We start from the raw sequence: 16,357 nt of genomic DNA on the forward strand, positions 1-16,357 counted from the left end.
TGTATTTTAGATACAAACTACAAAAGTACTGAAAATATGTATTTTAAATACTTGGATTTTAGATACTGCCCATCTCTGGTTATTAAATTGACCAAGAGGGCTTGGCCGGAGAAACTAGCTAGACTTCCTTTCGTTCAGCAGAGTAATAGGAACTAGCAACCCAAACTCCATGTCTGGAGTGGGAGGAGAACTGATCTGAAGATATGCCATCCGTGGTGTCGTGCTGCAAGGAGGGCAGGGTCCCTGGACTTCATTCCCTCCAGGGTATCAGCAGAGACACAGAGCCTTGGGCTTTCTGCATGGAAATAATGTGCTGCTCTTGCTAGTCCAACTGTTTATTACCATTTTTCCTGTCTTCACAGGAACATAGGAAGCTGCCTTATACCAAGTCCTTCTGGCTCAGTGTTTTCTGCACCGACTGGCAGCTGCTCTCTGTGGTTTTAGGCAGGAGTCTTTCCCAGCTCTACCTGGAGATGGTGCTAGAGATTGAACCTGTGATTGTCAGCATGCAAGTCCTACAATGGACATGTCAGGACAGCCTAAAATGAATGACAGAGAGTGAAATGCACAGGCCCCTTCCAAATGGCCATGGAATGCATTGCATTTCCAAATGGCCAATGGCTATTCAGAAACTGCATGCATTCCTATGGCCATTTGGAAATAACTAGAGCATTTCAGTGGGCATGACCTGTCATTCATTCTAGTACATTCCCTGTACATGATCTCTGACTTCTTGTAACAGAACCCCCCCCCCCGTTATTGCAACTATCTAAGTGGGGGGTGTCACCATTGGGATGGGCATGGCTGACAGGCTGGGTGTGGCTATGGGCTGTCATGGAGACCACCTGCACTTCAATTTGTGACTACATCACTGTATCCTATGCCAAAGAATGTTTGAACTGGTAACTTCAAATCTGTTTTCCTAGAGTTCAAATTTGTTTTGAAATCTAGGGAAATTCAAATCTGTTTTCCTTGAATAGATAACTTCAAATCTATATTCCGCCCTTACTAACTGAGCAAAGAGACACCTTTTAAAGTGGTGATTCTCTTACATTTAGCACAGGGGAGCAACTGGCCCTACCCAGCCCCAGCTCAGCATCCCTCCTGTTGCTGGTATCTGCCTTATGTTTCTTTTTAGATTGTGAGCCCTTTGGGAACAGGAGACCACCTTATTTATATATTATTTATTTTTCTATGTAAACGGCTTTGGGCGCTTTGGTTGAAGAGCAGTATATAAATAGTGGTGGTGGTGGTGGCAGTAGTAGTAGTAGAGCCAGAAAACAAACTTTCACATCATGCATTAAAACATTTCAGCATACTATCCCAATATGTTTCATTTATGACTGGCAAGGTTGCCCAAGCCAGTTCCCAAGGAAATCAGACAGTACATGGTTACCCATAATCAGAGGCGTATCTAGGGAAAATAGCGCCTAGGGCAAGCACTGAAATTGCGCCCCCTGTCCAAACATCTGACACACATCTTTCAGATAACTTTACCATAATATCAGCTCAAAAATACAAGACAAGCTTGTCAATCTTTTAATATTTCAAATACTATTTAGCAGTGGATGTAGCCAGACCCAAAAATGCTGGAAAACTACAAATTTCAGAATGCTGGGGCTCATGAAATACCCAAATACTATGTGGAGGTGTACTTGGACAACTAAACAGAAGTGCCTGTCTAATTCTCTACTGTGCATGGTAGCATCACTATTATATAAGTTTTAAAACTAAATGGAGAATTTGACTTTTCCCAGATACTCTGAAAATAATTAAAGGATATGCAGAGTAAACTGTGTCACTGCTAGGGATGTGCACAGAACCGCAGAGCTGCAGTCCGGCACTGGCGTGGAGGTCCCTTTAAGGGAGGGGGAAGGGTGTACCTACCCCTCCCTCCACTTGTCCCCCACCAGTGTGCGTCCGTTTAGCAAGCATTTTGGGGCAGCAGGATACCTCCTTGCTGCCCCTTCCCCCTCTGGCAGCAAAAGGCTTCAGGAAGCCTTTTGCGCGTGCGCACGTCACGCATCATGTCTCCACAATGTGACATGCGCACGCGCAAAAGGCTACCTGAAGCCTTTTGCTGCCAGAGGGGGAAGGGGCGGCAGGGAGGTATCCTGCTGCCCCAAAATGCTTGCTAAACGGACGCGCACTGGCGGGGGACAAGCAGAGGGAGGGGTAGGTACACCCTCCCCCTGCCCTTAAAGGGCCCCCCACCCCAGTGCTCGAACCGCCAAACCACCCCAAGGCCGGACCGGTTCGGAGGCCTGCAGAATGGTCTCCGGACCGGTCCGAGCACATCACTAGTCACTGCTTGGAATATATTCTAGTATTTCAGAAAGACAGTGAAAATGAGAGAAAGAGAACAAGAAACTCCCAATGGGCCTTAATACTAAGGATGTCACAGTGATTCAGAGGCAAACTCATCATTAATAGCCATATTATCAAGACATCACATTTAACTCACTTATCACAAAAAGCAAAGTAAGAGCAAATGAATACAATCCTAGCTCATAAGCTTCAGTTCAGTATTCATAAGCCCTGATTCTCTGTACATAGTGCCAAACTAAATATGTGTACAGTGAATTATATTATATTAAATTTAAAAAGATTACCTGTAGCCCCTTCGGGGAGCTTCCTAAAGGCCATGCGGGGGCTGTCTTCAAAGGTCCCCCCTCCCACTGCTGGTCTCTTAATTCACCGCTGCAGCCCGTCCCGGGCTGAGGGCCTCGCAGGGACCATTTGAGCATGTGCGGTGTCCATTTTTAAAAATCTTGTTTTTAAAAGGTTGCCGAAAACAAAATGGCCACCGCATATGCTCAGTTGACCTCTGCAAGGCCTGGCATGGCCTAGGGCTTCACAGAGGCCATTTGAGCATGCATGGCAGCCATTTTGTGTTCAGTGGCCATTAATTTTTTTCCCTTTTCATTTAAAAAAATACCCCCCTGTCAAGTGGCGCCTGGGGCACGTGCCCTGCCTGCCCCACCCTAGATACGCCCCTGCCCATAATTGACACATAAATGCCATGGATGGGTTTAGATCCCATACTCACCAACCAAGTACACAAGTAAGGTCAGCACTGTTCATATGTACTAAAGAGATTAAGGCTGTATACAAGCAAAACCATTTAAACCACCATTGTAACCTCTTTTTCTCCTGGTTTTTTGTGGATCTGGGAGTGGATCCCCATTGTTTTGGCAGAGCCCTGCAGTTTCTGGTCTGCCTGGGGATAGAAACCAACAGAAAAGCTTTCTATTCATCCAAGGTGTGCAGCTAAGAAAAGCCGCAGCCACCCCACACACAACTGAACGATGGCATTAGCCCTGGGCTTTTGGCCCTAAAGCAAAATAAATAAATAAACATGATCCGGCCATTTGTTTCTGGTCAGTTGGCAACCCTGCAGAGTTTCCTCCTTGTTCTCCCTGGTACAATGAACTAGTTATGAGTGAGCAGAGAAAGGTATGGGTAATGTGCACACTGTCTTGTACAAACAGGAGCAGCCTCGCATGAAGGGAGGGGAATGGGGATCTGTGTGGATATAAAATGCAGGCATGTGTGTGGGAGGAAAAACTGCAGCTGGAATTCCTGCCTGTGAGCCCCAATAGCCTTTACTTTTGTTTTGAATGGAAAGCTCATTTTCTCCCCACCCGTCACCCCCCCACCCCCAGCAACAAAGTTCCAGGTCTCTAAAATGGAGAATGAGGAACATTTGGCAGCTCCATGGTAGACTCATCTCAAGTTTCCTTCTTCCTTCAAGCAGTTTAACTGGGATCGGGTGTGAAAATGTCAGAAACTAGACTGGACAGTTTCTGTGCTGTACCATCTTTATTCACTGTCTTCTCATTGTCTTTTATTGATTCACACAATATTGGAATGTGTAAATCAGTACATTGAGGCTATTCACACATGTGTGCAAAACTGCACAAAGGGGGCCCAGGCGGGTTTTGCACGCATGTGTGAACCACGGGGATTGGGCTTTCCCCACTAAACGGGTAGCCCTTTCTCACTGCACAGGGGAAAGGGCTCGAAGTCTTTTGTTGATTCACTTGATTCGCTGTCTTTTATTGTGATTTACTTTTCCCCCCTTGGATTTTATGCTTTTACTGTAGGTGTACTGGAGGGGTGTGTTACAAATATTTTAAATAAATTTTATTCCCCATGCCCTAATCGACAAACAATACATTTCTGCATATGAGAGTGTAAGTGCAAAGCAGGGAAAGAGTTGGCTGGATTCTGCAGCATGTGTTTGTTAAAACCATTATGCAATGAGCAACAAGTTTCAGGTTCCCTTTTAGTTCCATCAGAGAGAGAGAGAGAGAGAGAGAGAGATTGAGATTGAGATTGAGAGAGAGAGATTGAGAGAGAGAGATTGAGAGATTGAGAGAGATTGAGAGAGAGATTGCAAACTACTATTGAGGTTGTGCTTGCTTAATTTTGAAAAACAAACCTGCCTAAATCATTTCACCGTGGAGTTGAGGGGATGCTTGCTGAACATGAACATAGGAAGCTGCCTTCTACACAGTCAGACCAGTGGTCCATCGAGGTCAGTAATGCTGGCACTGACTCTTCAGGGGCCAGACAGAGGCCTCTCCCAGCTGTACTTGGAGATGCCAGGGATTGAACTGGGGACATTCTGCATGCAAAACTTGTGCTTTGCCATAGAGTGACGGCCTTCTTCTGAGGCCGATGCTCTCCCCATTCATAAGGTTGTCTTTGTGTTACTTGATAGCAATAGCAATAGCACTTACATTTATATATCGCTCTATAGCCAGAGCTCTCTAAGCGGTTTACAATGATTTAGCATATTACCCCCAACATTCTGGGTACTCATTTTACCGACCTCGAAAGGATGGAAGGCTGAGTCAACCTTGAGCCCCTGGTCAGGATCGAACTTGTAACCTTCTGGTTACAGGGCGGCAGTTTTACCACTGCGCCACCAGGGGCTCTTATCCACAGTGGAAAACATCAGTCTTTCCAAAACACCCTGGCCCACTGATACACCTCTATCCAGCAATACTAATCAGCACAAGAGACTGGATGCAGAGCTTCCTGTATTCTCTTTCATATTCAAAGAGGTTCACAGAAGTAACACAAAATTCAGCCCCAAGTGGTTCGTCTTCTCTTGGCAGTTATTTGGCTGGTATCATAGCGGAGGAAATAGACAAGCCAAGAGACTTCAGGTTTACAGAGCTCTCACACTTTGACTGAAGCTGAGCTCACAGGCCGTGTCCTTCAGCAAAGAACAATGCTCGGTTCCCAGCTTTCCATCAGGCACCTTAATCAGAACCATGGTCTCACTTACACTGGTTTGATCAATAACACTCATTACATGCAGAAATTCAGTTTTTGTAAATGGAGACTCACTGATGCCCTGAATGATTTATATGGGTAGCATAGCTTAGGCTAAAGGAGTGAACAGAGAAGTATCAAGAGGATGTGCAGCCATAATCCATCAGACATATACCCCTTCTTCTCTTGGCTCTTTTCTCATTAGCCAGCCAAGCAAACCGAGAAAGGCACCACAGTTTTAATCTGGGGATCTAGAGATGCTTTTGCTGTTCTGCTTTTCTGGGACTAAGTCAAGTTAATGAAGGAATAAAATAAATCCTCTCCTAATCTCTGCCCCCAAATATTTTGTCAGAACATTAACTTGATATCTACAAATGTCTAAGCAATACTCATAAGGAGCTCACCCAGATTTTCTTTGTTTTCCTTCAAAACAGCTTGTGCATGAATTTACGTCTTGGAAAGTTCCCCCACAGAACCCTGCAAACCCTCCATATTGCTTTTCAGAAAGCAAGTAAGGGGTTTAGTACTAGTGCATTTAAAGGGGGAAATCTTTCCCTTTTTTCCAAGTTCTTGTGCCAAGTTCCAAGACTGCTTGTTGAATTTAGCTTGGGAGTTTTATAGGCACTTCCTGAAAGCTAACTATCAAAATTCAGTTAATGTGTAGATGTTAGCCCCATTCAGATGTTATGTTGTAAGACTGCAGAGATGTCTGTACACTTGTACATGTGTTTGTGTGGATGACTGTACCTGTCTTCATATTAAAAGTGAACCTAGATAAAGGCCTCTCAAATGTATGGTACAGATAGGAAGTGTACTGCTGTACCTGTGTTCAACATGACATGTGAATAATCACCTGTGTACACTGTACACTCATTGTATGAGTGTTGAACATAAGGTGTGAATGGGGCTGTTGTGTCCTTTAGATCTCAGCTCTGATGTACGGATGGTATTCTTGATCTGCTGTGATCTCAAATTAGTAGGTTCATCCCACCACCCACACAGTTCTATTTCCTCCATCACATTTAATTCTCATCAAATCATTTGAGTTCACCTTCTGCAGGGAAAAAATAACTCTCTCTAGTGTGATTTGCCACCTAATGGCGCCACCTAATAATTTGCCACCTAATGGCACAACGGGGAAGCAACCTGCCTAGAGAGCACGAGGCTGTTGATTCAGATCCCTGCTGGTGTGTTTCCTAGAATATGGGAACCTCCTATATTGGGCAGCAGCGATATAGGAAGGTGCTGAAAGGCATCGTCTTGGTTGGGGGAGGCTGGTGGCCCAGTCTGATCCAGCTTCTCCCTCCAGGGTATTCTGTTGAGGTGCAGGGATGTGGGCGGGGAGGTGGAGTGGCTGTGGTCTATAAGAATAACCTTTCCCTACCAGGATTCCTCTGGACATATTGAATGCATGTACCTAAGGGATAGACTGGGACTTCTCTTGGTGTACCGATCGCCCTGCTGCCCAGTGGAGTCCTTAACTGAGCTGACGGACTTGGTCTCAGGTTTGGCGTTGGAGTCTCCCAGGCTTGTGGTGCTGGGGGACTTCAATGTCCACTATGAGACCAATTTGTCTGGGGCGGCTCAGGAGTTCATAGCGGCCATGACAACTATGGGCCTTTCCCAAAGGGTCTCGGGACTGACACACATTGCAGGTCACACTCTTGATCTTGTCTTTCACTCTGATCAGGGTGGTGTTCCGTGGGTGGGGACTCCTGTGATTTCCCCATTGTCATGGATGGACCACCATCTGGTTAAGGTTGGACTCCCAGTCACATCCCACCTTCGCAGGGGTGAGGGACCTATTAGGATGGTCCACCCGAGAAGGTTATTGGATCCAATAGGGTTCCAAGAAGCCTTGGAGGGATTTTGTGTTGGCTCTGCCAGTGATCCTGTTGATGCCCTGGTGGAGAACTGGAACAGCAAGCTCACCAGGGCAGAAGACATTATCACACCTAAGCGTCCTCTCCGACCCACTTCAGAATTGAACCCTTGGTATACAGAAGAACTAAGGGGGCTGAAGCGGCGAGGTAGACAACTGGAGTGCAAATGGAGGAAGATTCGACTCAAATCTTACAGATTACAACATAGAGCATATTTGAAGGTCTATGCTCTGGCAATACGGGCAGCAAAGAAGTGATTCTTTTCGGCCCATATTGCATCTGCAAATTCACGTCTGTTGGAGTTGTTCAGGATTGTGAGAGGGCTAGTGAGTGCCCCTCCTCCCTTGATTCAGAATTTGGAACCATCTCTTACCCGCTGTGATGTGTTTAATGATTTATTTGTGGATAAAATCTCTCATATTCGGGCCAACTTGGTTTCAAATTCCACAATTACTGCAATGTCTGAATCAGAGGTGTCCAGCAACTCCTTTTAAGCGGATAGGCTGGATCAGTTTCAGATTGTGACTTGTGAGGATGTGGACAAGCTGCTTGGAGCGATGCGGTCTACCACCTGTTCTCTTGACCCTTGCCCGACATGGCTAATACTACCTGGTTGGGAGGTTGTTGTAGAAGGCCTGGTAGAGCTCATAAATGCTTCTCTGGGGGAGGAAAGGATGCCTCCTTGACTTAAGGAGGCAATTATTAGACCACTTCTGAAGAAGCCTGCCTTGGATTCCTCATAGTTGAGCAATTATAGGCCTGTCTCCAATCTTCCATGGCTGGGCAAGGTAATTGAGAGGGTGGTGACCTCCCAAGTCCAGGCAGACTTGGATGAAACTTATTTAGACCCATTTCAGACCGGCTTTCGGGTGGAGCTTTCGGGTGGAGCGGCTTTTGAGTGGAGACTGCCTTGGTCAGCCTGATGGATAATCTCCAATTGGGAATTGACAGAGGAAGTGTGACTCTGTTGGTCTTTTTGGACCTCTCGGCAGCTTTTGATACTATCAACCATAGTATCCTTCTGGAGCGTCTGAGGGGGTGGGGGGTGGGAGGCACTGCTTTGTGGTGGTTCCACTCCTATATCTCGGGCAGATTCCAGATGGTGTCTCTCGGGGACTGTTGTTCTATATGGGGCTGCCTTTGTACATAGTCCAGAAACTGCAGTTAGTCCAGAATGCGGCAGCCAGATTGGTCTCTGTGTCATCTCAGAGAGACCATATCACTCCTACCTTAAAACATCTACACTGGCTGCCGGTAAGTTTCCGGGCAGAGTACAAGGTTTTGGTTATAACCTATAAAGCCCTAAACAGCTTGGGCCCTGGGTATTTAATAGAACGTCTTTTTTACTATGAACCACACCGCCCACTGAGATCATCTGGAGAGGTTCGTCTGCAGTTTCCACCGGCTCGTCTGGTGGCTACTCAGGGACGGGCCTTCTCCATTGCTGCCCCAAAACTTTGGAACACACTTCCTGCTGAAATAGCCTCTCCATCTCTTACAACTTTCAAAAGGGCAGTCAAGATGCATTTGTTCACCCAGGCTTTTAATTAGATACTTTACTTTACTTACTGTTTTAATTGTGTTTTAATAGTTTTAACTTTTTAATTTTAATTGTTGAAATGTTTTAATCTTTTATTGGCTGTTTTTATTGTTTGTAAACCACCCAGAGAACTTGCGTTTTGGGCAGTATAGAAATGTATTCTAAAAATCAGTCAATCAATCAATCAATCAATCTCATACTGCGCAGAAGGCAATGGTAAACCACACTTGTATTCTAGCAAGAAAACCACATGGCTCTGTGGTCGCCAGGAGTCAACACTGACTTGATGGCACAACCTTTCCTAGTGTGGTTTGAGTTGTACTTGGCTACCTTCTTTATAAAAGGCCCAATACTCTGTGAGTGGAAATGCAGATCATGTGGTTAGAAATCTCATAACACTTAAAATTAATCAGTAGCTCTAAGATTATGGAGTAGGGGTGGGCAAACTTGGCTCTCCAGCTGTTGCTGAGCAATTTATTGTGGCAGGGGATGATAGGAGTTGTAGTGCAACAGCAGCTGGAGAGCCAAGTTTGCCCACCCTGTTACAGAGGCTTGCATCAGTCTTCACACGAGAGGTTAAATACTGCTGATTTCTGTAATGTGCTTGCAAAACGTACTTTGGCTAGACTGTTCAATTGCATTGTTTCTCATTTTCTCCTCCAATTGCATTATGTTATCACATCCTCTCCCTTACGAACACACATGACACAAATACCCCATGAGAGGCAGAAATGCACTTTTAAGTGCCTTATGTGAAAAAGCTTTTAGATTGTTTCTTCAGAGTCCAAAGCAGAGAGGACTGTGATGGAAAATGTCTTCTTCCTGTCTTCACTTTTATGGAGGCGGGATCTAGAATTGGTCCATTTCATCTGTAGTAAAGCTCTGCAAATTTCAGCAGCAATCCGGTAGGGACTTGAAGAAAGCCAAAGAGAAGGGACTGTTTTATATATTTGTTGTGTTTTAAATTATGTACATCGCCTAGAGATACACATATCAGGTGGTATATAAATATGGGAGGAGAGAGTGGGCGAGACTGCTCTTGTGTACACTCCCATAGACCTGAAGCAAATGTAATTGCTTGAACTTTGCATTTCCACTGCTTTTCTGAAAAGAGACAAGATATGAGTTTCTACTGGGTTGTTCCTTTTGGTTTACACTCATTTACACCCAGAGCACACAAATCCAAGCTGATAGTCCACATGCAGGCAGGCTTTTATTGAGGTCAGCGATGGCACTCTAGGGAGCAGCTTGAGGGCCTTAGCTGTCTTCTCAGGTTAGTGAGAACTTGCAGTCCCTGCATTGCTAACAGCAGAAGCCAGTGTCCTAAAGAGAGTGACTCAGAAGCTGTGGGGAGGAGAAGTGCACAGATAATGTGCCAGTTTTACATACATCACTCACTATTCACTGACAATAGGCAGGAATCTATGCCATTTCAGGTCATCTTTTCCCTCCACATTCTTAATTACCTTCTATTCCTACAGGCAGCTTTAGAGCCCATCTACAACTTATAAAGAATGAAGTGGTGAAATCCTGTAAGGAGAAAATGAGAACATCAGGGAGAAATGTTGAACAGAGCTCTCTCTTTCTGATGTGCTATTTTACTAGACACAGGGAGCCTTTTACAGAGGAAGCATTCAAAAATATGACATATTACACACACACAGACACAGACACACACTCCTGATGTGGTAGCATCCAAAATTATACCACCTCATTCTGCATAATGGATTGAACAGCTGTCAGTGGATGGCAAATATTTACTGATGCCATCGTGATGCTCTTGTTGAAGACAGCTTTTCCATTGTACTCTGCCTCTCTCCCCTGGGATGATAGTTGTGAAGAACTGAAAGGAAAGACAATGGGCTGGCACAGGCTGGGGGAAATGACAGTGAGTGCTGATGCAGTTTGGCTTCAAAACGCTACTGTGTACATGTGGAGCATGGTCACTAAAGAAGATATGATGGTCTTTATATTCCTTTTTGGCCATGTAGAAAATACTAATGGATTAAAAGTGTTTATTCTAGGATTAAAAAACCCAAACAAACTTCCACTTAAGAAACGAGTTTAAGCACTAAGAAATTGGTCTGGTGGCCTGGGGAGGTGGTGTTGGGAGCTGATGCTGGGACACCTGTCATGACTTCCTGAACTGTGTGTGTCTGTGTGCGCGTGAATAATAGCACCCTTTCCAAGTCCCTTGAATGATCAGTATAAAGGGGGACACTTGGAAGAAACAAAGCTGTTTATGAAATGTATCTCCCTTTATTTGGCTTGGCCTCCTCAAAACATAAGCAGGGCAGATCACTTGAGGAAGTGAGCCAAACCACAGACTACATCGTTAAGTATATAGCCAAAACTGTTAAGCATCTAGAAACAATAGTGCATTTTACAGACAGGAAACAGAGATGACTTGATGGATATGGATTTACTCTCATACACTAATGCACATACATGTACTCTAGCCCTCCCTCTTTCTCACACACACAGAGCATCTTACACACACTTACATAAAACGACCATGCACAGATAACCTGTCCCCCTCTCTCATTTAGACACACAGCTGGATTCTCTCTCTCTCTCTCTCTCTCTCTCTCTCTCTCTCTCTCTCTCTCTCTCACACACACACACACACACACACACACACACACACACACACACTCAGCAATGGCTCTCTTTCCTGTCACACAGAACATATGCATGCTGCAGTAGCCCTTCTCTCTTCTCTCACTCATACACACACAGAAGCAGCACTTCTCTGTCTCACACAGCATATACACAATGTCCTTCCACCTCTCACACACATACAACCACTCTCCTCCTTGTTGTGTGCTGGAGGGAGGGAGGGAGGGGGAGAGAGAGAAAAGTGTGTGCTCTGTCTAACTGCAGTGGCATCTCTTTCACACACACGTAGCACCTCCCTTTACTCTCTTTTACACACACAACATGCTACAACAGCAGCACTCCTCTCTTTCTCTCTCATAATATTTTATTGTAAACCAACAAGTTTTGGGTGGTATAGATGTTATGGGGATGTTATCTTGAACTATGCTGCTTGTTTTTCTCCAAGTGATGTTTCACTACTCTCTGTTAATATTCTGTGCATAGGCAGTTGCATAGGCAAGGTGGCATTTAGTAGCCTTTTAGAAAAACAATAATACTCAGAGAAGGACACACACAAACACACAAAGAATTAATTTTGTACCAGTAGAAGAGCAAAAAGGTGGCCACATGACTCTCCCTCTGTAGTTTCCCTGATCCAGGTTCTAAAGGATGTGGGATTTTCCTGTTTTTTTGTTTCTCAGCACTCGCAAATAAGGGTGTTATTTTCCCAAATACAGTAAACATGCAGAAAAAGCAGGCTTAATTTCCTTTCAGTGACTTCACTTCCTCTCCCACTATATTTGTAAAATCTCAAAGATGCTTGCTTGGTGTCTCAGTATTTGTAAAGTTCCAAATGCCATTGCATTTGTAAGTTCCACATGCATAACACTCTCCTGTGAGAAGTAGCCAGATGTGCAATCCAATCTTATGTGTGTTTTCTTAGAAGTTCAGTTGGATGTGCAGGGGATAAACCAAAAGGGTTGTGGAAGAGATGAGGTCTGGAAAAGAGAGAGCGCACTATGTTGGTGTAGCATCTCAGCAAGGTACAGTGACCTTCAGGTCTTTTCTATTATTGAATTCAATTATTCTAGGCAAGGGTGTGTATTTATCAAAATCTCAGAGAGTGGGAAACAGTATCTGAAATGGATTCTGCCTCCAGTTCCTCTACTTTGGCACTGCATGAGAAGGAAACATAAGCTTCCTTTCAGAACTAGTGCCAGAGCTGCTGACACTGATCAGTCAGTGTGCTGCAACACTGTGTTCATTGAACAATAGCTAGCTACCTCTCCCCAATGGCTGTGCTGTTTGGAGGAACAAACAGCAGGATGACAAAACTCAGGAAGTGACACCAGCACTGCAAGAGGAGCAATTCCGGTTGTAAACCGATAGCATGATTTGATTTTGAAATGAATAACTTGGTGCTTTCAGGAAAACAGGCACAAGCGTACTTTTTGATACAAATCTATTGATACAAATGTACTACTATTGATATAAATGATGTCCGTGCACTTTGATAAAACTGTGGCTGCAGACAGACATGCACCGTGAAAAGGTCTCTGAAATGTTGTGGTTTAACTGTTCCAAACTCAAAGCCAAGAACAGCTTGAAACATTCAAGGCAGGCAAAGCTCCCTTATTGTTCTTTTTGATCTTATAAAGTGTGGCAGACACGATTTCCCCCCTAACTCAGATTAAATAGAACCCTGCTGAGGGTACTATTCTGAGAGTTGCTTTTTGAGAGAAAGAAAGAAAAGGAAGGTGGGAAAGGAAGGAAAGGACTGGAACAGAAAGAAAGTCCTTAGTATTAAAAATTTATCTGTGTTATGTTGTTATAAAAACAAAGATGGTTAATCATGGAAAGTTTCACTAGTGGTGGAAAGTTTATATGTAACTACAGAGAAATCAGATTATTAGATTTTATATCATTTATAAACTATTAGCAGATGTTCTTAGCATGCTGAAAACATGAGTAAAGCATGTTACATATGACTTTTAAAATTATTGCTTAGTATATTTATGTACTGCTTTTCACCAAATATTCTCAATGCAGTTTATGCAGCAGAAAGAATGAGAAGGTGGTTCTTTGCCCTGAAGGAGAGACTCACAATCTGAAGCAAAACAAGGGTGACACCAGCAGTCGCCACTGGAGGGTCTCTGTGCTGGATTGAATAGGGACAGTTGCTGCCCTCTTGTTAAATACCAAAGAGAGCCACCACTTTAAAAGGTGCCTCTTTGCTCAGTTCTGCTGGTATACCAGGGGTTTGGTATACCGGCAGGAAGTGTAACAGATCATTGCCAATAATGGATAAAAGCAACTTATTTATTTTTCTAGCCCTTCTACAAGTCTTGGAAGCTAGCTGGTGACTTGTTTACCGTCCTTTTTGTTCATGGATTAGCACCTTGCATTATGTATTGTCCTTTATAACTGTTTAGAAGGCCCACTTTTAAAATCCATGTATGATGTGCTTTTTCTCTAGCTGTATGAAAAATAAAATGATAGAAATGGTGCTTTAATGGCGCTTCGTTCAGCATGGCTGAACGAAGGGGCCAGTCTACTGAGACAGAGGATAGTGTGGTGCAGTGCCTCACTTCCTGAACTTTTCACAGAAGGGTATGAAGGAAGCAATATTGACAGTAGGATACAGTTGTCTTCCTAGGCAATAAGGACATGGAAGTAGGTAGAGGAGATTGCAAGAAGACAGGCTAGCATCCTGGTCCTCTCATCCAATTATGGAATGGCTCTAGTGATTGCCCTTCATGCAGCACCAAGCTCTTCAGGCTGTTTCTAGCATCCTTGAATTCCTTTCTCATCCCAGTCTGTTTAAGGACCAGTCACTGCCCCTTGACTTTTCAAGCTGGCTCTTCTTTGCCCCCAACAATATCTCCTTTTTTCTTCTCAAGTCTTTCAACATAACCTACCTCCCAGGGTGGTTGTAATGATAAAATGAGAAAGCTCCATGTATGCCACTAGGAGCAGCAACGATAAAGAATGGGATACTAATGTGATTGTTCATGGGTGAAACGGTGTCACCCTGTCAGTCAGGCTGCAGACTGATCCTGGGTCCGATCCTGTGGGACTTGATCCTTTGTCCAAACCTGAACTCAGCCAAACTCTCAAACTCCGCCTGAACCCACCAGTTGTACTGCTCTGTGCAAGAGAATAAATAAATGGTTACAAATCTGACATAAGAAATGGCAACATTCAAAAACCAGTAAGAGACATTTTAATCTCTGAGGACATTTGGCTGTAGTCTTGAAGGTGGTGGTTCTTCAGGAGAAGAATTCCTAAAGACTAGTGTGCAAAATAGCTGAATTAGAATTGTTAATAGATAGCATCCAGTCGAAGTTAATCATGATGGTTCCATTGAAATCAACTTATCTCCTTCATTTCAGTGGTGCTTAGTCATAACTAACTAGTCTAAAAACAATGATGATGTCTGATTCAATTGTTTCTGGTTGGAACAAGGACTCTATCACATTACAAAATTATCACTGCTATTGTGCTATTTATCTTGTATTCTTTTAAGCTGGGCCCCTTACGTTTCCTGTCATTTGATATCCCTGTTCCTACACCCACCCCACCCCCTTCTGCTTCTTCTCTATACCCCTATATAGATGGATATACTTGCCTGCTGAGAATTACACTCCAAGATGAAATGGATCATCGCCCACAAAAACTTGTGCCCACATCGAATTTGTTGATCTAAAGCTGCCACAAGCTTCTTTGTTGTTTTTGCTGCTATAGACTAGCATGGCTGTCCTGGAGATGGAATTAATTTACCTGATGATGATTAATTCCAGGGAGGAAAACAGACCTGTGGAGTGCTTGCATAATTAAAGCTCCAGAGCACTCAGTTTCTGCTCACACTCAACCCCCCCTCAAAAATAAGGCATGCAGGGACTGCTTGGTTGCGTTTTACTCCGCGGTGAGAAGAGGCACTCTGTATGTGCTCAGAATCACTCTTCTCCGTCTCATCATGGTTACTGCTTTTCATGCTCCCAGGGCTACTACACTTGGGCACTGATAAGAAGGGTTCCAGAGTGCTCCATCTTTCGTTGAGGCAGGGCCCCTCCCCTGGGCTGTGTGTGTTGCGGGCCGGGCAGTGTTGCAATCGCTGGCGCTGAGCTCTTCCTGGGCCAAAAGGACGGTTCCCGTGGCCGGCCGGGTGCTGCTGGAGGGAGGAAGGGAGAGGCAGGCAGGCGGGCGGGCGGGCCGTCCCCCTCTCCTCCGCTTCTTAATGCCTGCCTTCGCGGGCCCTGCTCCGGCTTGGCTTGACGGGCGTGCGAGGCAGCCAGTGCGCGGAGGAGGGAAGGCCGGGCACACGCGGGGCTGCCAAGAGCGGAGGGGCGGGCAGGGCCGCGGCGGTCCCCGGTCTTCCTGCTCCATTCATTCGCGCCTGTGAGCAGGACGGGCCCAGGGGGTGGGGGGCTCCTGCCTGCGCGGAGCTCTTCGGAGGCCAGCGCTCGCCCTCCCTCCTTTCGCTGCTAGGGGGCGGTCCAAAGGCGCACAGCCACGCCGCGCTCGGGACCTTGCGGGGAACTTTGGGGGGCTCCATAGCCCAGCCAGAGGGGCCAGCGTCGCGATGTCCGACCCGGCGGTCAACGCACACCTGGAAGGAATCATCTCCGACTTCGAGGGTAGGTCGATCATGCGGCGCTGGGCGAGGCGAGGAGCAGGGAAGAGGTCCCCGGCGCGGCACCTTCCAGGCTCCCCACCCCCCTCCCGCGGCCAGTGGGGCGCTCCCCTTTTCCGCTCGTTCCCGTGTTGCCACCCCCTTCCCAGGACCCCAGCCCCCCGCTGCGTCCCTCTTCGTCGTGGCTAAAGGCCAGCGGGGACACCCGGAGGAGGCTGATGGGAGACCGGGGCGCCGAGCAGCTCCCCTGACGGGATGCGCTGCTCCTTTCCTAGGGCTAGGAAAGGAAGCGGAGCACGGAGAGAGATGGCCCCTTGACGACGCGGGGTGGTGGGCGGCCTTCAGCTTGCTGGTTTTGTTTCGGCCGGCCAGGTAAAGGACTTTCGAGGAGGAGGAGGATCCCGCTTTTTGCGTGGA

At 45.7% G+C, this 16,357-nt stretch overlaps 1 protein-coding gene across 6 annotated transcripts in view; it reads left to right on the plus strand.

Moving 5' to 3' along the window:
* SEPTIN9 (septin 9) overlaps positions 1-16,357 on the plus strand; it is a 322,440-nt gene that overhangs the window by 128,669 nt on the left and 177,414 nt on the right. For 2 of the 6 annotated variants that reach the window (XM_053296383.1, XM_053296384.1), the window contains exon 1: positions 15,470-15,944. The exons of the other annotated variants lie outside the window; for them this stretch is intronic. In XM_053296383.1, the coding sequence (XP_053152358.1) occupies positions 15,890-15,944 (55 nt within the window). In that variant the 5' untranslated portion in view covers positions 15,470-15,889. Of the gene's footprint in view, positions 1-15,469; positions 15,945-16,357 lie in introns of those variants that run through there. 6 annotated transcript variants of the gene reach the window in all.

This window comes from Hemicordylus capensis, chromosome 2 (assembly GCF_027244095.1).
Source record: "Hemicordylus capensis ecotype Gifberg chromosome 2, rHemCap1.1.pri, whole genome shotgun sequence".
Lineage (NCBI taxonomy): Eukaryota > Metazoa > Chordata > Lepidosauria > Squamata > Cordylidae > Hemicordylus > Hemicordylus capensis.